We start from the raw sequence: 23089 nt of genomic DNA on the forward strand, positions 1-23089 counted from the left end.
CAATTCATTTTTCCAATTAAGGGGCAATTTAGCATGGCCAATCCACCTACACTGCGCATCTTTGGGTTGTGGGGGTGAAACCCACGCAGACATGGGGAGAATGTGCAAACTCCACACGGACAGTGACCCAGAGCTGGGATCGAACCTGGGACCTCGGTGCCGTGAGGCAGCAATGCTAACCACTGCGCCACCGTGCTGCCCCAGCAGGTGTACTGTTGATCTCTCTGCCATGAAAAGACTATCTCTTGATCATTTGGTGAATTCAGAATTATAAATGTTCTCAGTAGTGAATGTAAACCTAATATGCTTCTGTTAAAAGGCGTTTCTTTTGCCTTCTGGATGTTGTTTGGGAAGTTATTAATGATTACTTCGTGTTGTATTCTTTGGGGGTTATATTTGAATTGATGGTTGCTAAGATGTTCACTATGTTTTAAAAAGGTTAACTTGAGTTCATAGAATAAACATTGTTTTGCTTTAAAAAATACTTTTCCATTTCTGCTGTACCAGACCTGTAGAGTGGGCCGTGTGCTCCCCATACCACAATCTATTAAAGGTTGTGGGTCAGGTGAACTCCAGGATACACTTTGGGGTTCTCTAAACCCTGGCCCATTACAATACTGAAATAGAAAATAAGTCAGTCTTGCTATTTAGATGTGCCTTTCAAAGGGATAGCGCATCATTTCCTGGAAGGGGATGCAGGAAGACTCTAGATGTGCTGGGTCGAGGTTCAAGTGGGGCATGAGTGCCCTGCAGGTGATGGGTTCGGAGAAAGCGTGGTTCAGTCGAGGAACAGGCTTCTTCTTGCGGCTGCTAACCTTTTCCCTCTGGGTTGTTGACATCCTGTATGGTCTGGTGAAGACAGATGGTGTGAATTTATTTGTCTGCAGGTGATTCTTCATTTATTTTGTGCGATGTATTTTAATTTTGTTACATTATTTTGCAACTACTGGTGAAATTCCCCGTCCAATCTGCAGGACTTGATTGAGACTTTTTTGCTCTTTGTTTCATGTAAGCACATTTTCTTTTAGAATTTTGGCAATTGTTTTGCCTGTTCCCATTCAAGTCCATCCATAACAATTTCTCAAAAGTGGCATCTGCCTTTAATTCTCTGTCGGAATATGGTTGTACTTGCGCTTTTGATGTGCTAATGTCTGTACTTTGCAGGTTCTGTTTTTTTTTTGCTATTACTGTAGGCAACTGCATGTACTGACTGGCAGATAATTGAGAGCAATCCTATAATTCACCGTGAATGATAGAGAAGGAATGTGCAGGCCAACTCTGTAATTTTACATTTCATTTACTTTTTTAAATAATTACTGTTGAAAGTTAAACCCACCTTTAAAAAGGATTCATTCGCTTAGATATGGTACAGTGGTAAAAGCACAAGGAGGTATGTTGGTCTTCAAGGCAGATTTCTCTTAAAATCTTTCGAAGCTTCCCAGATGATTGGTAGTGTTGGCTGTATCAAGGAAAATTTGGTAAGTGTAAATGCAACTAAAATGTTTTTGGGTTGCTTTAGCTGCTGCAGTGCTAGTGTTTAAATAGAAGCAGCTAGAAGCTCTCATTTGTAATTAGTAACTACACGTAGAAGAATGTAGGTATGAAAGCAGTTGTGGGTTTGAAGACTTGGTCGATGGTTCTGTGGCAGAAGACCAAGTTGAGATGTTGTTCCTTAATTATTTTCCTCTTTTAAATCTCTTCCTCCAATACTTTGCTCTCTTCCAGGTTGCAGTGTAACACTTCCTAACGTAGATAACTGGAAAGGAAATTAGTATTTCGACAAAGAAATGGGGCGGAATTCTCCGACCCCCCGCAGGGTCGGGGAATCGCCCGGGGCCAGCGTAAAGCCCGAATTCTCCGCCACCCGGGAATCGGCGGGAGCGGGAATCACGCCGCGCCAATCGGCGTGCCCCCCGCACCAAACGGCGGGTTCCCCGCGGCGATTTTCCGGCCTGCGATGGGCCGAAGTCCCGCCGCTGACAGGCCTCTCCCGCCGGCGGGAATTGGAGCACCTCTGGTGCCGGCGGGAGTGGCGGCGTAAGCGGGCCCCCGGGGTCCTGGGGGGAGCGCGGGGCGATCGGACCTCAGGGCCCACCGATCGGCGGACGGGCCAGTGCTGTGTGGGCACTCCTTTCCTTCCGCCGCCGCCACGGCCTCCACCATGGCGGAGGCGGAAGAGACTCCCCCTACCACGCATGTGCTGGTGGTGACGTCAGCAGCCGCTGATGCACCGGCACATGCGTGAACCGGCGAAGGCCTTTCAGCCAGCCCCGACACCGGGCGGCGGGCGTCAAAGGCCGTTGGCGCCGGTTTTGCCGCCAGTCGGCCTGGCGCCAACCCCTCCGGCGCAGGCCTAGCACCTAAAGGTGCCGAGCATTCCGCACCTTTGGGGAGGCCCGACGCCGGAGTGGTTGGCGCCACTCCGCTACGCCGGGACCCCCCGCCCCGCCGAGTAGTGCAGAATCCCGGCCTTGATTTTTCACCAACTGCTTTAGCTTGAATTTGGCAACAGTTCAGTGTCTCAAAAATAAGTAATATCATGGTAGTCACTTTCTATTTCATAGCACAGTGCCAATGATAGTGTAGGGGTGTTAAGCTTGCTAATGGTGACCTTGGACATGGTGGTGTTCTGATCTTGAATCAGAAAGGACAGCAGCCTCAGAGATTGATAGCCGTCGGATGATTGCTGTGAAGAGATGACACACCAGTCAACAATGGTATAGTGTGGTGTCAATGTCCATGTATGTCTGACAAAACACAGTCACTGCAATTGCGTTCACAATCACCATTCCTTTGAAAATTTCAACTTTTCTTTTCCCAGATGATGTTTCTTGGTATAACAATTGATAAGGATTCTTCCACTTTATCTCTTTGCGTTAAATAACAAACATCTACCACACAATCAGGATGTAATCATGCGTGGTCGATGGGTGGCTGGAGTAGTTTGTTTATTGTCCTTAAAGTTTGTGTGCATATTCAAGTATTGGAATCTTACTGGGACTCTGGTTCTGCTTTGTGCCATTATGTTGAGGAAGTGTGAGGAGGCTATATTAAACACTGTAACCTAAACAATGGGTGTATTAATCACACCTACTGTATGGGGATTTTACTGCAGTGGATTACAGTGTCTACCCATGATTATGATTGCGGTTTATTTACCGTAGATACTGGAACCTTATCAAAATTGACTTAGTGTGTTAAGTCTCTGTTTCGATAAAAATACCACATGACCTGATGGGTGGAGAACTGCACTGAATATAATTTTTCTACCAACTATCAGAGAGGTAGTTAATTTTTAATAAAATGTTTTTATTGGCAGAGTTGGTGATTGTGGTGGCCATGTTACATTGACTTTGAGTTTCCTATCCAGGTTGTCATCTGGGGAAAATGGCAAAAATAAATCTCCTGTCTTCTTCCATAATAATTAATGTTTTTGATTCCAGGAGCATTCAAGATCGAGCGCTTTTAAAGGTTTACCACAAGGACCCTGCCCATATTTCTTTTAACTATTCTTCAAGGACTGTAAATGGAGATGCAAGGGTAAGTACAATTATGATTATAAAACTGCTCTGTGTGTGTGCGAAACATTTGTTCAAATGGCATCAATTATTCATAACTGATGTCATTGTGATGCTTATGAAGTTCAGTTGGCTAAAAGTTTACACAAGAATGTGTTTGTGCATCAATGGCTGACCGAACAATGCAAAATGTACATTGCAGCTCTGGTCTTTCTCCATTCTGTAGATATTGTGTAAATCGTCTCCCGCTGCATCTGTTTCCACTTTCGCGATGACGATAACAGGTGTTTTGTGAATGACCTGATTTGTATAGCTTCCCCCTTTTAGCTGGTGGGGCTATTGCTTACAGACATGACTTTAGCTTTTTAAAAAAAAATCTTCTTTTCTATTTTGTAAATGTTGGTTTGGATGCTGCTATTTTTGCAGCAATGTCTAATCATCTGAATCATTGCGGGATAAAACACTGTGTAAACTTGTTGGCAGTTCAAGCATCTGTTCAACTTGTAGGGGGAGGAGAGCAAAGGAAGGCAAGAGGGTTGGTTGGTGCTGGACTGGACGAAGCAAATAACTGGCTACTAATGCCCAGCTGTAGCCCTGAGTAGAATTTCCACTAAATGTCTCTGCAAGTTGGTAGAATCTCCAATCATGTTGATAAAATTACAATAATTTAGTATATATGGCTTGCAACACCACTACAGATACAGAACAGTATAATAGCTACCACAGCATAGTTTTAAACTGTTCTGGTAATGTATTAATTTGTTTTATCTTATCACTGCCGGATTGACAACTGTGTGAAAACTCATCTGCATTCTGTGGTCTGTGTGTACGCTTACCAATGTGTCTTGTTTCTAAACAAAAAGCAGCAATTAAAGTTGAATTTTATTAAAATGATTCATCAGATTGTACTTCACAGGCCCCTTTTAATACATCCAGCGGCACTGCATGCAGGTTTACTTTCCATTAGAATCCAGAGTGATTACATCAATATGTATTGAGTTCACAAATGCCCTTGTGTTCTCAGATATTGCATGTACTGAAACTCCTTCCAGACTGAAACATGTGGAGTAGTCAAAGCTCGTTGGCCCTTTTTAAAAAAAATATGTGTTCAGCCATAGATTTTAGGTGTGGTCTTGTAGCTATTTCCAGACCATAAACATATCATTTCTTCTTGCTCTGTGTTTGTATTCATATGCGGTAAGCAGCAGCAGTGAAGTGCTTTCACCGTCTGGCTTCAGAGGTGAGTTTTCTGCACGTTCGCTTCAGCCTAGATTGTGTTTTCCAAAAGGAACATTCCAGAAGTTATGGTTGGAACCTGCTCCTACGCGATCTGGTTTGAGAGAGCAAACGTTTTTTTTTAAATTTTACATCTGCAGTCCATTTAAAATGAAGATTTAGTAACCAGAAGAGCCAGTCAGTAAAGGTATGTGTAGTTGTGAAATTAAATCGGCAGTTGTCGAAAAAAATCAGACTTGATGTTTGCTGTGTTTTGAGGGGGTGGGAAGGTTAAATACGAGTGTTTAAATTACTGTCTGCGTTTAAACTGGTGTAGATTGTTACAGTAACTGAAAGAAAAACTCTTGACATGTGGATAAATTAACATGGCCATGAATGTCTTTGATCTGGGCTAACTCCTTTGTCAAGACGTTGCAAAATATCTCTGTGCTTGGGTCAATAACTGAAGTATTTGCCTTGTGTTTCACGAGGTCATGCAGTTAACTCCCAATTCAAGTTGTTCATAATCTTCATTTCATGTTCTGAGTGCAGCTGGTGAAGCTGATTTTATTTTGTACCTGCAGCTCTATATTTAAAAAAAAATGTTGTGCTTATTTGTGCAGCATTGTCATCAGTGAAAATTGCATAGAGAATCAGTGTATCGTAGAATATATGCTGAGTTGAACCTTCATTCAATGACATGGAAGGAGAAAGTGAAAGTATTCCCTGCTACTGAGAGATGTTAACACGTCTTTTTGTGACTTGATTTTTAGGCAGGAGCACATTGTGTATTATTAACATTCTGTGGTGTTGGCAGGACTTCTGCATTGGCAGACCTTCAATACTGCGTTGGTTACTTTAGAGACTATTGATTTTCTTTCTCTTACTAATACTTCTCTCAATTTTCTGCTCTCATGAATACATTAACTCTTAGATGCCTCCTTGTGCTCTGATGCTTCCCTCAAGTGGCCATTTTTTGCATTTGAATCTTGGTAGTGAATAATAACCAATGTGCAAACCTGGGGCGGACTTCTCCGACCCCCCGCAGGGTCGGAGAATCGCCCGGGGCCCGGCGTAAATCCCGCCCCCGCCGTGGCCGGAATTCTCCACCACCCGGGAATCAGCGGAGGCGGGAACCACGCCGCGCCGGTCAGCGGGCCCCCCGCGGCGATTCTCTGGCCCGACATGGGCCGAAGTCCTGCCGCTGAGAGGCCAATCCCGCCGACGTGGTTTCAACCCCTTCTGGTGGCAGCGGGAGCAGGCGGCGCGAGCGGGCCCCCATGGTCCTGGGGGGGCGCGGGGCGATCGGACCCCGGGGGGGTGCCCCCACGGTGGCCTGGCCCGCGATCGGGGCCCACCGATCGGCCGGCGGGCCAGTGCTGTGGGGGCACTCTTTTTCTTCCGCCGCTGCCAAGGCCTCCACCATGGTGGAGGCGGAAGAGACCCCCTCCACCGCGCATACGCGGGTGGTGACGTCAGTGGCAGCTGACACACCGGCGCATGCGCGAACCAGCGAAGGCCTTTCGGCCAGCCCCGACACTGGGCGGGGGGCTCCAAAGGCCATTGGCGCCGGTTTTGGCGCCAGTCGGCGTGGCGCCAACCACTCCAGCGCGGGCCTAGCCCCCAAAGGTGCGGAGAATTCCACACCTTTGGGGAGGCCCGACACCGGAGTGGTTGACGCCACTCCGCTACGCCGGGACCCCCCGCTCCACCGGGTGGGGGTGAATCCCAGCCCTGTTCTCTGTTATATTTCTTTGTTGTCACAAAGAGGAAAAGTACGGAGGTGCCCATACTCTAGATTCTTGTAAAACACAATGAGAAGATCATACAATCAAGATGGTGATATGCTCAAAATCCATGCAAGCACTTTGCTGACGTCATTACACTCCACATGATGTGGAACCAGCAAGAATGTTTTCCCAGATACACAACATCCCTCCCTCTTTACTTCAATAATGCAACAACAATAATTAACATTTATACAACAGATCCCTTGGTAGAATTCAGTGTTCTTGAACTCGGCTACTTGTGACCTCAGAAGTGTCCTCCTTCCTTTCTGTAGATGGTACTTCCTAAGTAGTTAATTGAGAATCTGCCACTAGAGGCATTGAAAAATCCTCAGAAACAGAATCTGAACTTGTCACCGTCTCTGGTTTCTGTTCCAAAGTATAGATCTCTAGATTTTCTCAAGATAGATCCTCCGAGAAATTCCTGCAAACCACTTTGTGCAGCAATCATGAACAGCAATACCACGTTTGCCGTAAGTCTGCAGCTTGTGCAACTTCAGCTCCGAGTTACTGAGCTAGAGTCCAAGTTGTAGTCATTGCGGCTCATCCTCTCAGCACCCATCCTGTCAAGTTCCCTCAGCATCTCATAAATTTCAATAAGACCACCTCTCATTCTAAACTCCAATGAATATAAGCCCAACCTGTAGACAATAGCCTAGAGGGCCAGTGTTCAAATCCTACCACAACAGATGGTACAAGTTAAATTCAATTAAATCTGGAAGCCAGTCTCAGTAATCAGTGACCAATCAACAATAGTTTTCTGCTGTAAAAACTCCAGGTAATGTTCACTAATGTCCTCCAGGGAAGGAAACTGCCAAAATTATCTCGTCTGACCTACAAGTGACTCCAGATCCACAGTGATGTGATTGACTCTTAATTGCATTCTGCAGTGGCCAAGTAAGTCACTTAGTTCAAGGGTAATTTGGGATTGTCAACAAATCCTGGTTTTCCGAGTGACACCCTCTTCCCAGGATAGAAATTTTCATAAACTGCTCAAACTTTCCTCATAAGCTGACCCCTTCATCCCAGGAATTAATTGAGTGACTCTTCTTTGAATTGCTTCTAATGCAATTATATCCTTTCTTAGGCAAGGAGACCAAAATAGTACACAGACTCCAGATACAGACTGGATTCTTCTAAGAAGATAAATAAAGTTGCATACCAGAAATCGAGGATAATCTAGGGGCTGAAAAGACTGAAGAAACTAAGGTGTTGATGGTAGCCATGTTGCCGAGATGCCGGTGTTGGACTGGGGTGGGCACTGTAAGAAGTCTTACAACATCAGGCTACAGTCCAACAAGTTTATTTGGAATCACTAGTTTTCGGAGCGTAGCTCCTTCACCAGGTGAGTGATGAAGGAGCTGCACTCCGAAAACTGGTGATTCCAAATAAACCTGTTGGACTTTTAAAAAATAAATTTAGGATACCTAATTATTTTTTTCCAATTAAGAGGCAGTTTAGCGTGGCCAATTCACCTTCCCTGCACATCTTTGGGTTGTGGGGGCGAAACCCATGCAAAGACGGGGAGAATGTGCAAACTCCACATGGACAGTGACCCAGAGCCGGGATCGAACCTGGGACCTCGGCGCCGTGAAGCAACAGCACTAACCCAAACCTATTGAACTTTAACCTGGTGTTGTAAGACTTATTACTGAAGAAATTATGGTAATTATCATCAGAATAGAAAAAAAATTTGAGGGACAAAAATCTAACAGCTATCCAGGACCTGATGGCCTAAACCCGAGGGTGCTGAAAGAGAGAGCTGCAGAGATGGTGGATGCACTGGCTATGATTTTCCAAGATTCCTTTGATACAGGAAGGGTCCCACAATTTTGGGAGTTGGCAAATATTACACCACAGGAAGGAGGGAGAGAGACAACGGGGAACTTGAGACCAGTTAGCCGAACCTCAGTCATTGGAAAAATGCTGTAATCAATTATTAAGGAAGCCTTAACAATGCACTTAGAAAAGCATAATATTCTTAGAACACGTGAGCATTTTTTTTACAAAAAGAAAATCCTGTTTGACCAAATGTATTTGTTTTTTGGGGATATAACCAATAGGGTACATAAAGGCGAAACAGTACATAGAAACATAGAAGATAGGAGCAGGAGAAGGCCATTCGGCCCTTTGGACCTGCTCTACCATTCTTTACGATCATGGCTGATCGTCCAACTTGATAGCCTAATCCTGCTTTTCCCCCAATAACCCTTGATCCAATTCGCCTCAAGTGCCATATGTAGCCGCCTCTTGCATGAATTCCATCTCTTAGCCTCAACTACTTCCTGTGGTAATGAATTCCACAGGCTCACCACGCTTTGGGTGAAGAAATATCTCCTCATTTCTGTCCTAAATGGTCTACCCCGAATCCTCAGACTTGTGATCCCTGGATCTGAACACACCCACCATCGGGAACATCCTCTCTGCATCCGCCTTACCTGGTCCTGATAGAATTTTATAAGTCTCTATGAGATCCCCCTCATTTGTCTGAACTCCTCACGAAAACAATCCTAATCCTAGTCAATCTCTCCTCATGTGTCAGTCCCGCCATTCCCGGAATCAGCCTGGTAAACCTTCGCTCTACACCCTCAAGAGCAAGAACATCTTTCCACAGAAAAGGAAAACAAACTGCACACAAGATTCTAGGTGTGGCTTCACCAAGGCCCAGTATAATTGCAGCAACACATCCGTGCTCTTGTACTCAAAACCTCTCGCGATGAAAGCCAACATACCATTTGCCTTCTTTACTGCCTGTTGCACCTGCGTGCTTACCTTCAGTGACTGGTGCACAAGGACATACAGGTCCCACTGCACATTTCACCCCCCCACAATTTACAGCCATTCAGGTAGTAATCTGCCTTCTTGTTTTTGATTCCAAAGTGAATAACCGTATTCAAATTGTACAGCATCTGCCATTGATTTGGACACTTACCCAACCTATCCAGATCATGCTGAAGGATCTCTGCCTCCTCGTCATAGTTCACCCTCTCACCCAACTTGGTATCATCTGCAAACTTTGAGATGTTACACTTTGTTCCCTTGTCCAAATCATTAATATATATTGTGAATAGTTGGGGTCCTAGCTCTGGTCCCTGTGGCACCCCACTGGTTACGGCCTGCCAATTTGAAAAGGATCCGTTAGTTCCTACTCTATTTCCTTTCTGCCAAACAGTTTTCTATCCATCTCATTACACATCCCCCCAATCCCATGCGTTTTAATCTTGCACGATAATCTCTTATGCGGGGCTTTGTTAAACGCTTTCTGAAAGTACAAATATGCCACATCAACTGGCTGTCCCTTGTCAACTCTACTAATTACATCTTCAAAGAAGTTCAATAGATTTGTCTAGCATGATTTCCCCTTCATAAATCCGTGCTGACAGTCTGATCCTGCCACTGTTTTCTAAATGCTCCGCTATAAAGCCCTTGATAATGGAATCAAGAATTTTCCCCACTACCGACGTTGGGATTACTGGACTATAATTCCCTGTTTTCTCTCTGCCTCCCTTAGTGAATATTGGAGTGACATTAGCTACCCTTAAAATATGCAGGGACTTCTCCAGAGGCTATAGAATCCTGGAATATGACCACCAATGCAGCCACTATTTCTAGCCCCACTTCTTTAAGTACTCTGTGATGGAGATTATCAGGCCCTGGGGATTTATCAGCCTTCAATCCCACCAATTTCCCCAACACCATTTCTCTATTAATATTAATCTCCCTCAAATACTTCCCTCTCACTAAATCTTTCATTCTCCAACATTTCTGGTATCTAATTTGTGTCCTCTTTCGTTAAGATAGAACCAAGTATGTATTCAGTTTCTCAACCATGTCTTTGTCCCCTATTTTGCATTCCCCCATTTCTGTCTATAGGGGAGCTACATTCGTCTTCACCAATCTCTCTTTCTTCACGTCCTTATAGAAACTCTTCGGCCGGGATTCGCCTATCTCGCGCCGGGTCGGAGAATCGTTGGGGGGGGGGGGGGGGGGGGGCAGGCATGAATCACGCCGGGCCGATTCTCTGGTTGCCAGACAGTCGGCGCCACCGCACCAGTTGGGGGCCATTGAAAGCGGCCCCTGCGGCGATTATTCGCGCGGGTGCCCGCCAAATTCTGCCGTCGTGGGTTATGTATGGTCCCACCTGCCAGAACCTCGGAGTTCTGGCTGATGGGGGCCGTCCTGGTTGGGGGAGGGGGTGGTTGGGAGGATGCCTCCATGGTGGCCAGGCCCGCGATCGGGGCCTACCGATCGCCAGGCGGGCTAATTCTGGCGGTTGCCTATGTTCCTCCATGCCGGGCCGCTGTAGGGCTCCGCCTTATTGGCCGGGGGCCGGCGTGGAGACGGCAACCCACGCGCATGCCTGGACCTGCGCTGGCCGTGGCGTGCATGCGCGGACCCGCGCCGGATGTTACGTGCCGGCTTTCGAGTGCACAGCACTCCGACGCCGTACTGGCCCTCGAAGAAGGGATGAATGTCTGGGCCTGGAGGCCCGTTGATGCTGGTGTGTCACTCACTGGTTTTGACGCCGGCGTCAACACTTGGCCGGGATTTCAGAGAATCCCGGCCTTAGTGTCAGTGTTTTATGTTCCCTACAAGCTTACTTTTCCCCTTCTTCATCAATCCCTTGGTCCTTCTTTGCTGAATTCTAAACTGCTCCTAATCCTCAGACCTATTATTTTTCTTGGCCAATCCGAATGCTTCATCCTTGAATTGGATACTATCTCAAATGTCCTTTGTAAGCCATGGATTGGCCCTCTTGCCCATTTTCCTTTGGAATAAACAGTTGTTGCAATTCCTCAATGCATTCCTTGAATGTTTCTATTGCCTATCACTGTCATCCCTTTGAGTAACTCTCCCCAATCTATCAAGGCCAACTCGCGCCTCATATCTTAATGGTTTCCTTTATTAAGATTCAGCACCCTCGTCTCTGAATCAACTACTTCACTCTCCATCTTGATAAAAAATTCTATCATGTTATGTTCGCTCATCCATAAAGGGTCTCGCACAGCTAGATTGAACAAAGAACAATACAGCACAGGAACAGGCCCTTCGGCCCTCCAAGCCTGTACTGGTCATGATACCAACCATGGCCAAAAGCCTCGCCACTACAAAGAGCAAAATAAATTGGCAATGATTCCCTTCTCATTACACAGTACCCAGCCTAAGATGGCCTACTCTCTAGTTGGTCCCTCCACATATTGGTCAATGAAGCCATCCCGTATACACTCCAGGAATTTCTCCTCTACGTTACTGTGGCTAGTTTGATTTCCCCAATCTATGTGCAGATTAAAATCTCCCATGATCACAGATATTCCCTTATCTCTAATTGTTGTTTAATGCCATTCCCAACATCACCACTGCAGTTCGCGGGTCTATATATGACGCCACTAGTGATTTTTGCCCCTTGGTATTTCTCAGCACTACCCATACAGATTCCACATTGTCAGAGCTAATATACTTTCTCACTATTGTGTTAATTTCCTCTTTAACCAGCAATGTCACTCCACCACCTTTACTTTTCTTCTGAATACTGAATACTCTGGGGAAATTCAGTTGCCATCACAGATAGATATAAAGAGGTACAATATAATTTGGATTACAAAAGCATGGCTGCAGGGTTACAAGTGATTAAAGGTTTCCTCCCCGAAAGGACTTGGTAAGCCAGATGGGGCTTTACAGTAATCAACATCATTAGACTTCTAATTTCAGGTTTTTATTGAATTCAAATTTCACCATTTCTGTAGTGGGATTTGAACCTGGGTCCGCAGACCTTTCTCTGAGTCTCTGGATTACTAGTCCATTGATAATGTCACTGCACCCCCAATATGTTCACAGCCATATTAGTGCAAGCAATGTAGAAAGTTGGTATGTGCAGATCGATCAAGCAATTAGGAAGGCAAATGACACTGTCCGTGTGGAGTTTGCACATTCTCCCCATGTCTGCGTGGGTTTCACCCCCACAACCCAAAGATGTGCAGGTTAGGTGGATTGGCCACACTAAATTGCCCCTTAATTGGAAAAAAAATAAAATAATTGGATACTCTAAATTTATAAAAAAAAAAAAAGGAAGGCAAATGACATGTTGGAAATGATTGGCAGGAGATTGAAGTACAGGACTGAAGAATTGGACAGGGCTTTGGTGGGACTACATTTCGAAACAATGTGCAGTTTTGGTCTCCATCCTAAAGGTAGGATATATTTGCATTGGAGGCAGTACAGTGAAGGTTCACTAAATTGGTCCCTGGGATCTATGGTGAGAGGCTGAGTAAATGGGGCCTATATCCTATAGAGTGAAATTCACAAAATTCTGAAGGGGCTTGATGGGATGGATGCTGAGACATTGGGTGGAATTCTCCCATTTCGCGAGCAGCCCCATGGTAGGTGCACTCACTAGCCGAGTTATGTTTCACTTTGGCAGGTCTCTATTCCCTTTTCCTTATCCCGTTGTCCCTAATGTAATTTATTTTGGATATGGATTATATTGCTGTCTTCTTGTAGTCCCAGCAAAGCCTAAATGTCCTTTCATGTCATTTCCCACTTTATACGTGGCAAGATCTCTGATGCTCAGTGAGTTTTTTTTTGGAAATGGTCTGCCTCAAGGCAAGTAACAATAGTAATTGAGCAGCATATCCTATGTTATACTTAATCATATGTTATATTATGTTTAAACTGTAATAGTCATGTTTTAACTTCGACTTTGCACGACAGCTTTTAATTTTTTCCAATAATTTAAAAAATATATATATTTTATTGAGGTATTTGAAAATTTTTCTAACAGTGACATAAACAATGACATCAACATGGTAAAATAAACATTCCCCCCCCCAGCCCAATCTTCACGCACCTCAACCATACAACAACAATCCGCCACCCCCCAGCTTTGGAATACTGCATCTGCTGCCATTTTAATTTTCCCCGAGAAAGTCGACGAACGGCTGCCACTTCCAGGAGAACATTGACCCTCTTAAGGCAAACTTTATTTTCTCAAGACTGAGAAACCCAGCCATGTCACTAACCCAGGTCTCTACACTCGGGGGCTTCGAGTCCCTCCACATTAACAAGATCCGTCTCTGGCCTACCAGGGAGGCAAAGGCCAAGACGTCGGCCTCTTTCACCCCCTGAACTCCCAGATCTTCCGACACTCCAAAGATCACCACCGCCGGACTCGGCACCACCCGTGTTTTAGCACCGGGGACATTGCCTGAGCAAAACCCTGCCAAAACCCTCCAAGCTTCGGGCATGGCCAAAACATGTGGACATGATTTGCTGGGCTTCCCGCGCGCACCTATCCTCAACCCTGAAGAATTTGCTCATCCTAGCCCTGTCATGTGTGCCCGGTGGACTACCTTAAATTGTATCAGGCTAACCCTGGCGCATGATGAGGAGGAATTAACCCGGCTTAGGGCATCCGCCCATAGCCCCGCCTCTATCTCTCCTCCTAGCTCGTCCTCCCACTTGCCCTTAAGCTCATCTACCAGAGTTGCCTCCGCCTCCGAAAGCTCCTGGTAAATATCCGATACCTTCCCCTCTCCCACCCAGGTACTGGAAACTACTCTATCCTGTGTCCCCGTGGCGGCAGTAGCGGAAAGGCTGGCACCTGTTTTCTCAGGAGATCTCGCACCTGCAAATACCTAAACCCATTCTCTACCGGAAACTTACATTTATCCTCCAAAGCTTTCAAGCTGGGAAAGCTCCCGTCTATAAATAGATCCCCCATCCTTCTAATTCCTGCCCTCTGCCAACTCCGGAACCCACATCTAGCCTACTCGGTGCAAACCTGTGGTTATTACAAATCAGGGTCCAAATCGATGCTCCCTCCCCTCTCTTACATCTCCTCCATTGCCCTCTGATCCTCAGAGCCGCCACAACCACTGGATTTGTGGAGTATCGGGCCGGCGAGAACGACAGACCCGCCGTTACCAATGCTCCCAGACTGGTGCCTTTACATGTCGCTTCCATGCCGACCCCTCCCCCACTACCCACTTCCTAATCATAGCTATATTAGCCGCCCAGTAGTAATTGCAGATGTTCGGCAGCGCCAACCCACCCTCCCCAACACTTGCTTTACTCACAGGGTTTTACTCGCCCACACAAAGCCCAAATTAATCTTATTCACCCCCTTGAAAAAGGCCTTTGGGATAAAGATGGGGAGGCACTGAAAGACAAACAGAAACCTGGGGAGGACTACATTTTCACGGTCTGTACCCTCCCCGCCAGTGATAGCGGGAGCATGTCCCATTTCTTAAAGTCCCCTTCCATAAAGTCCCCTTCCATTTGTTCCACCAACCAGGATAGGTTTAACTTGTGCAGTGCTTCCCATTTCTGGGCCACCTGGATTCCCAGATATCGAAAGCTCTTCCCGATCATTCTAAGTGACAGCTCTCCCAGTCTCTTCTGCCCTCTTGCCTGGATCGCAAACACCTCGCTTTTCCCCAAGTTCAATTTGTACCCCGAAAAATTGCCAAATTCATCAAGATTCACATTACTTCCCCATCACCTCCAACGGGTCCGAAATGTACAAGAGCAGGTCATTTGCGAAGCGCCCTGTTCAGAACAAAAAATTTGAATCAAGCGTAATACTTGTGGACATGTGAAAAAAAGGGAAACTCCTTCGTCTTCGGCTGTGCAAACCTCCATGAGTCTACTCCCGCCATCTGTTCCATAAAACCCTTCAATTCCTTTGCCGCAGCCGGCCTCCTCCCTGTCCTGGATTTTGACCGGCCCAATTCCGGATCAATGACTGTATTGAAGTCCCCTCCCATGATCAGGTTATGTGCCTTTAAGTCTGGGATCTTACCTAACACCCGCCTCATAAATTCCATGTCGTCCCAATTCGTAGCATATATGTTCACAAGTATCACTCGCACCCCCTCCAGCTTCCCACTCACCATTATACCCCCCTTCTCTGACACGATTCTCCCTGCCTCGAATGCCACTCGTTTGCTCATCAAGGTCGCTACCCCCCTGGTCTTTGAGTCCAGTGCTGAGTGGAACACTTGGCTGACCCACCCCCTCCGCAATCTCATCTGGTCTGTAACCTTTGTGTCTCTTGTAGCATTGTCACGTCCGCCTTCAGTTCCCTCAAATGCGTGAATACATGAGCCCTCTTGACCGGCCCATTCAGTCCTCTCACGTTCCATGTGATCAGCCTGGACAAGGGGCTTCCAACACACCCTCCCCCCCCCGCCAACTAGCCATCACCCTTTTTAGGCCAGCCTCAAGCTCGTGCCCTCCGCTTCCTCGAGTTCCCACTCGGGCTGACGCCATTCCCGACCTCCCATTTGGCCCCTAGTAACAGTTCCTCCCCTGTCAGCAAAGCAGCTCTCTCTCCCCGCCCCCCCCCCCCCCCCCCCCCCAATCAACAACACTAGAAACCCAGGGCGGAATTCTCCGCTCCCACGCCGGGTGGGTGAATCGCGGGATGTCCACTCTCGCACCTCCAGCGATTCTCTCAACCGCCGCTCGGAGAATCGCAGGCCGCCTTTTTTGACGGCGGCCCGCAATTCTCCGACCCGAATGGGCCGAGCGGCCTGCCGTTCGCGACCGTTTCACGACGGCGGCAACAAAACCTGGTCGCTGCCGTCATGAACACGGCGTGAGATGCCCGTTTGGGCCTAGTGGGGGGCCTAGAGGGGACTGAGCACCGCGACCATGCTCGGGAGGGGACAGGCCCGCGATCGGTGCCCACCGATCGTCGGGCCGGCGTCTCAATGGGACGCACTCTTTCCCCTCTGTCGCCCCGCAAGATCAAGCCGCCACGTCTTGCGAGGCGGTGGAGGGGAAGACGGCAACCGCGCATGCACGAGTTTGCCGTCATCCGTCGTGATGTCAGCCGTGGCGCGTCGGCCGCGTCGTTATCGCGCGCCGGGCCTTGACGCCAGCGACAAGGCCCCGCGGCCGAGTTTCTCGGCATGGCCCTCCTAGCCCCCTGGCGGGGGGAGAATAGGGTGCCAGGAGAGGCCTCCGACGCCGTCGTGAACCTCTCCGTGTTTCACAACGGCGTCGGGCCTTTGGGAGAATTCCGCCCCTAATTCCCCAAGTCAAGCTCCAGCTTAACACCTGCTCACCCCTCACTGCGCTTCCGAGAGTCAGCTGACCATGCTGACTTTGTAGCTCCCGCCCCTGGCGCCAAGCAGTCTGTCTCCCTATTGTTTTCTCCTCCCCCCGCCCCCACATGAGTAAACATTTTAAAAGTATCACATTCCCCAGTAAACAAACATCAGAAAAAACCATGTAGAAACAGTTGCTTTCGAAAAATAGTCACCCAAAAAGCAGAACCAAATTCAAAGCCCATCCCCCCACTCTAACCAGGTCCCTGCAAGACAAAGCAACTTTTCACCATCCACACAGCCCATTATTTCACATAGAGCTACTTAAATTTATACAATCCATCACCACAAATCACCGTCACAGTACTTTTCCAAGGCTTAAGTGTCTTTTTAATTCACCTCCAGCTTCATTTCATTAATAAAGGTTCATAATTGGTCTGGCGTTTCAAAGTCGAAGTCTCGTTCCTCATGTGTAACCCACGGACGGGCTGGGTACAGCATCCCGAACTTCACCCCCTTCTTAAAGAAGGTAGATTTTGCCCAATTGAACCCAGCTCGCCTCTTGGCCAAATCCGCTCCCAGGTCCTGATAGATGCGCAACTCACAGTTCTCCCTCTTGCTGCTCTGTTCTTTCTTGGCCCACCTCAAAAAGTGTTCCTTGCCCATGAACCGGTGAAAATGTACCACTATGGCCCTCGGCGGCTCGTTCACTCGGGGCTTCCTCGCGAGGGCTCTGTGCGCTCTGTCCAATTCCAGGGGCTGAGGGAGCGCCCCAGCCTCCATCAACTCCGAAAAAAAAGGAAGAAAAAGGTCCAAAAGTCCGTTACAGGCGGGATCTATCAAATGTGTGACCTACTCCTCCATGGCCGACACTGGAAGTCTCCTCCAATGAATTTTTGTTGGCAGATAAATCTTTAAGGCAATTATTGTTAATAGTGTCAATTTTGTAATTGAACAGTGGCTTTCTTAATGCAGTGGAAACGATGACTAAACAATGTCATGAGTGATAAATCATGAGCCTGGTCAATGAGTATGACATTGCAGATTTATCAGTATTGTCCTCGTCTTGTATTCCATGAAGGATTGTCTTCAGGAAACTGGTAATTTTTTCATTGTTTGCTTATAGATGCAATGCAGTGACCTAAATAGAGTCAAACTATCATCTCTGTTGCATACTTGGCACATGAAAACAGTTGTATGTTTCTATAATGCTTGAAGATTTCAGAGCTGTGTGCTGTGCTCTGCTCAAGAAAAAGTGGTAGCCACGATGTGGAGATGCCGCCGTTGGACTGGGTGAGCACAGTAAGAAATCTTACAACACCAGGTTAAAGTCCAACAGGTTTGTTTTGAATCACTAGCTTTCGGAGCACTGCTCCTTCCTTAGGTGAACGAAGAGGTGGGTTCCAGAAACAGATATGTGGACAAAGTCAATGATGCAAGATGATACTTTGAATGCAAGTCTTTACAGGTAATTGAGTCTGCAGGTCCAGACGGAGCAACCGGAGAGAGGGACAATCACAGGTTAAAGAGGTGTGAATTGTTTCAAGCCAGGACAGTTGGTAGGATTTCGCAAGCCCAGGCCAGTTGGTGGGGGGTGGGTGTAATGCGACATGAATCGAAGGTCCCGGTTGAGGCCGTGCTCATGTGCGGAACTTGGCTATAAGTTTCTGCTCGGCGATTCTGCGTTGTCGCACGTCCTGAAGGCCACCAGGGAGAACGCTTACCCGAAGATCAGAGGCTGAATGCCCTTGACTGCTGAAGTGTTCCCCGACTGGAAGGGAACATTCCTGCCTGGTGATTGTCGTGTGATGTCCGTTCATCCATTGTCGCAGCGTCTGCATGATCTCGCCAATGTACCACACTTCGGGACATCCTGTCTTGCAGCTTATGAGGTAGACGATGTTGGCCGAATCGCACGAGTATGTGTCACGTACCTGGTGGGTGGTGTTCTCACATGTAATGGCGCTGCCCAAGTCGATGATCTGGCACGTCTTGCAGAGATTGCCATGGCAGGGTTATGTGATGTCGTGGTCACTGTTCTGAAGGCTGGGTAGTTTGCAGCAAACAATGATTTGTTTGAGGTTGTGCGGTTGTTTGAAGGCAAGTAATGGGGGTGTGGGGATGACCGTGGCAAGATGTTCGTCTTCATCGATGACGTGTTGAAGGCTGCGAAGAAGATGTCGTAGTTTCTCTGCTCCGGGGAAGTCGTGGACGATGAAGGGTACTCTGTCGGTTGAGACAATTGACACCTCTTTAACCTGCGATTATCCCTCTCTCCAGTTGCTCCGCCTGGACCTGCAGACTTAATTACCTGCAAACACTTGCATTCAAAGTATCGTATTGCATCTTTGACTCTGTCTATATATATATATATATATATATATATATGTTTCTGGAACCCACCTCTTCATTCACCTGAGGAAGGAACAGTGCTCCGAAAGCTAGTGATTCGAAACAAACATATTGGACTTTTACCTGGTGTTGTAAGACTTCTTGCAAAGAAAAAGTGAAACTAAGACTGGATCACATAGTACGTTTCCCTTCTCGACGTATCATGCTGCTATCTCTTAAAGGCATATTACAACAAATTATTTGTAAGGAGATAGGAACTAATTTTTATGCGGATGTGCATCTCGGGTGCCACATTTACTATTGCACTGCAGTGCATCAGCAGCCCCTTGGAGAGCTATAAGAAATGCACTTAAAAGCTGCTTAATTTTAGTTCTAAAAGTATAATTATGTCTTCTGGCTCCCAGAATTCAAAATAATGGTTGTGGCATATTCTATTTGACGTGCTTTCCTAAAGTTAATGGAAGTAGTTTCTGAATAAAAGGGTATAGAAATGGATGTTGTGTGGGTCATTTATGACATTTACAACCGTCTCAGAAATAGTACAATAAATTCTTGGATTGTCGGTTTATGTACATTTGAATATTTGAGTTGCCATGTTAACATTCAACAGCTACGGGCAGCACAGTGGTTAGCACTGCTGCCTCACGGCGCTGAGGTCCCAGGTTCGATCCCGGCTCTGGGTCACTGTCCGTGTGGAGTTTGCACATTCTCCCAGTGTTTGCGTGGGTTTCGCCCCCACAACCCAAAGATGTGCAGGGCAGGTGGATTGAACACGTTAAATTGCCCCTTAATTGGAAAAAATGAATTGGGTACTCTAAATTTATTTAAAAAAAGAAAAAAAAAGGAAGAGTAAAATTTAAAAGAAAAACATTCAACAGCTTGAACAATTTACAAACTGATTGGTACCAGCTTCTGCTAACTGCCTTTAAAAGGTTGATTTGAACAGAACTAAAAGTTTAGACGTTCTGGGCATTGGGAGAATTTTCTCTTTTAATATCATTGCACATGACAAGAGCACAAAATGTTCTTCACTGACACCAATATGCAGTGACATTGAAGAACAGATGTAGTCTATTTGCCAAATTAAACACGGGAGTGTGATAGAATTTTCTTGAAGGGCATATCTGTCTACGGCTCAAAATTGTACTTCATCGATTAGTATTGCACCGGAGTTCTGTGCAACTTTCAATATGTTTACAGCCAGTTTCAGTCAGACTTTAATTCCATTTGCTGCAACAGTATGGTCTTTCTTGATGTTGTTACAGCTCTATAAAGATTCTAGTTCGTGGATTGCATTGAATTTTAACGTTATTTAACGTATTTAAACAGAATGTTATACTACCCAAATGTATTTTTAAACTACTGGTGGGCAAGCAACAGATTTTGGAAATTTAGAATAAAAGCAGGACCTGCTTGAAGTGTGCAAGAGACAGGCCAACATCTAAAAGTTAGCTTGGCATTTGGAGTCTGAGCATTCAATGCAAAAAACCTTTGCTGGGTACGGTTACATCATTTTGGCAATAAGAAAATTAGAGTACATCTAGGGAATAGGGTTAGTATAATCACGGAAGTGTTAAACTCAGTGCAACTATTCACACCCAGATAGCTTGTGTAAAGCTAGCTGTAACTAGTGAAATACTTTACTGGCAAACATTTAGAGAAATGAATGGAATTTCAAAGAAACAAACAGGTCAAATGATCTAAAAGTGGATTTTATTAATGCGGGGGAGAGCTGTGAAATGATTTTTCTTTTCTCACCTCTCAGCACTATGCCTCTAGTTGCAATCAGCTGTGACTAAAGAACAGACATGAAACCGGAATTCTTATTCATTTTAATCACAATAAAGGGTAAGCATTTAATTTTTTTAAAAAATAAATAAATTTAGAGTGCCCAATTCATTTTTTCCAATTAAGGGGCAATTTAGCATGGCCAATCCACCTACCCTGCACATCTTTGGGTTGTGGGGGCGGAACCCACGCAAACACGGGGAGAATGTGCAAACTCCACACGGACAGTGACCCAGAGCCGGGATCAAACCTGGGACCTCGGCGCCGTGAGGCTGCAGGGCTAACCCACTGCGCCACCGTGCTGCCCTAGCATTTAATTTTGACAGCACGGAAATGTAGATGCAATAAACACCCACTCCTTGAGAAAATATGATTTCTAACAGTGTATCGTGCACTTCAGTTGTGAACAGAGTGAAATGAAGCAGGTCACTTTGAGTCTTGGCTGATGGTTGAAACATTGCAAGCCTGAAGGATTCGCTCATGGCTCATTGCGGGCAATGAAGATTGGATGTTTTTGGCTGTATGAGATGAAACTGTGGCCCAGCTGCTGTAATGAAGAAACACAGTCTTACAAGTATAAGGAATACACTCAGCTTTATCCCAAAGGAGATTTTTGAAGCAGGGTGCTTTTTGAGCTGGTTGAGAGTTGGATTTCCTCGAATCTTCATATCCCAGACTGAGCTGCCCTTGCGGATTAATATGGTATTGCTCAAGGATTAATCAATTCCGTCTCCAATCTGTTTCAGTCATGTGATGACAGTATCAGTGTATTATATTTTCCACACAATGGGTTGTAGCTAGTGATAGGCGGAGTTGAGTCATCCCACAACCAACAGATCAGATCTAAGTTCTGCTGTCCTGCCACATCCAGTCGTGAATGGGGTTGGGCAATTAAACAACTCACTGGAGGAGATGAATCCACAAGTAGCCCATCTTCAACGATGGGGGAGTCCACCACAGTAGCTTCACAAGATTCTATGATCAGTGATAAACTGTAGCATTTGCACCCATCTTTAGCCAGATGTAAAATGAAAATCGCTTATTGTCACAAGTGGGCTTCAAATGAAGTTACTGTGAAACGCCCCTAGTCATCACATTCCGGCGCCTGTTCGGGGAGGCTGGTACGGGAATCCAACCGTGCTGCTGGCCTGCCTTGGTCTGCTTTAAAAGCCAGTGATTTAGCCCTGTGTGCTAAACCAGCTCCTTTGCTGAGTAGGTGATCAACCTCGGCCTCCTCTGGAGGTCACCAGACATCAACCAATTCGATTCACTCCATGTCATTATAAAGAAGGGCCTGAAGGCACAGGATACTGCATAGGCAATGGTCCTGACATATTCCGGCAATAGTACTGAAGACTTGTGCTCCAGAGCTTACCGCGCCCCCAAGCCAAGCTGTTTTAGCTGTTCACAGCTACAACACTGGGATACCTCGCAATGTGGAAAATTGCCAAGTATGTTCTGTACACAAAACGCTGGACACATCCAACCCAGCTAATTACTTGCCCATCAGTCTTGACCATCAGTAAAGTGATTGAAAGGGTCATAAACAATAACCTGCTCACTGACACAGTTTGGGTTCCTCCAGAGCCACTCTGCTCCTGACCTCATTATAGCCGGGGTTCAAACATTGACCAAAGAGGTAAACACCAGAGGTGAGGGGGACAGTGACTGCCCCTTTAAATTAAGGCAGCATTTGAATAAGTCTGACATCAATGAGCCCTAGTAAAACTGGAGTCAAAGGGAATTGGTTGGGGGGGGGGGGGGGGGGGGGGGGGGGATGGGGGGGGGGGGGGGGGGGGGGGGGGAGACAGTCCCCTGGTTGGAGTCATGCGTAGTACAAAGAAATATGTTTATTGGAGGTCAATCATCTCAGTTCCAGGATATTACTGCAGGTGTTTCTCAGGGTAGTGTCCTAGACCCAACTATCTTTAATTGCTTCACCTATCACCTTCCTTCCATCATGAGGTTAGAAGTGGGGATGTTCGTTGAAAGATGCACAATGTTCCATATCATTCTCGACGGCTCAAATACTGAAGTGGTCCATGTCCAAATGCAGCAAAACCAGAAAATATCCAGCCTTGGGCTGACAAAAAGCAAGTGACATTCACATCACACTAGTGTCAGGCAATGACCATCTCCAAAAAGAGCAAATCTAACCATTGGCCCTTGGCATTCAATGACATTGTCATCGCTAACTCTCCTACTATCAACATCCTGGGTCTTACCATTGACCACAAACTGATCTGGACCAATCAAGTAAATACTAGGGCTGCAAGAGCAGGAAGCTAGGAATCCTGTAGTAATTAACTCGCCTCCTGACTCCGCAAAGCCTGTCCACACAAGTCAGGAACATAATGGAATACTCTCCACTTGCTTGAAT

General features: G+C 46.4%; 1 protein-coding gene across 15 annotated transcripts in view; it reads left to right on the forward strand.

The window, feature by feature from the left end:
• LOC119966444 (sickle tail protein homolog) overlaps nt 1-23089 on the forward strand; it is a 764531-nt gene that overhangs the window by 568047 nt on the left and 173395 nt on the right. For 13 of the 15 annotated variants that reach the window (XM_038798122.1, XM_038798124.1, XM_038798119.1 and 10 more), the window contains one exon: nt 3444-3540. In XM_038798122.1, the coding sequence (XP_038654050.1) occupies nt 3444-3540 (97 nt within the window). Of the gene's footprint in view, nt 1-1353; nt 1479-3443; nt 3541-4638; nt 4759-23089 lie in introns of those variants that run through there. The other 2 variants (XM_038798131.1, XM_038798132.1) reach the window with 2 other exon arrangements.

This window comes from Scyliorhinus canicula, chromosome 5 (genome assembly GCF_902713615.1).
Source record: "Scyliorhinus canicula chromosome 5, sScyCan1.1, whole genome shotgun sequence".
NCBI classification, from domain to species: Eukaryota; Metazoa; Chordata; class Chondrichthyes; order Carcharhiniformes; family Scyliorhinidae; genus Scyliorhinus; species Scyliorhinus canicula.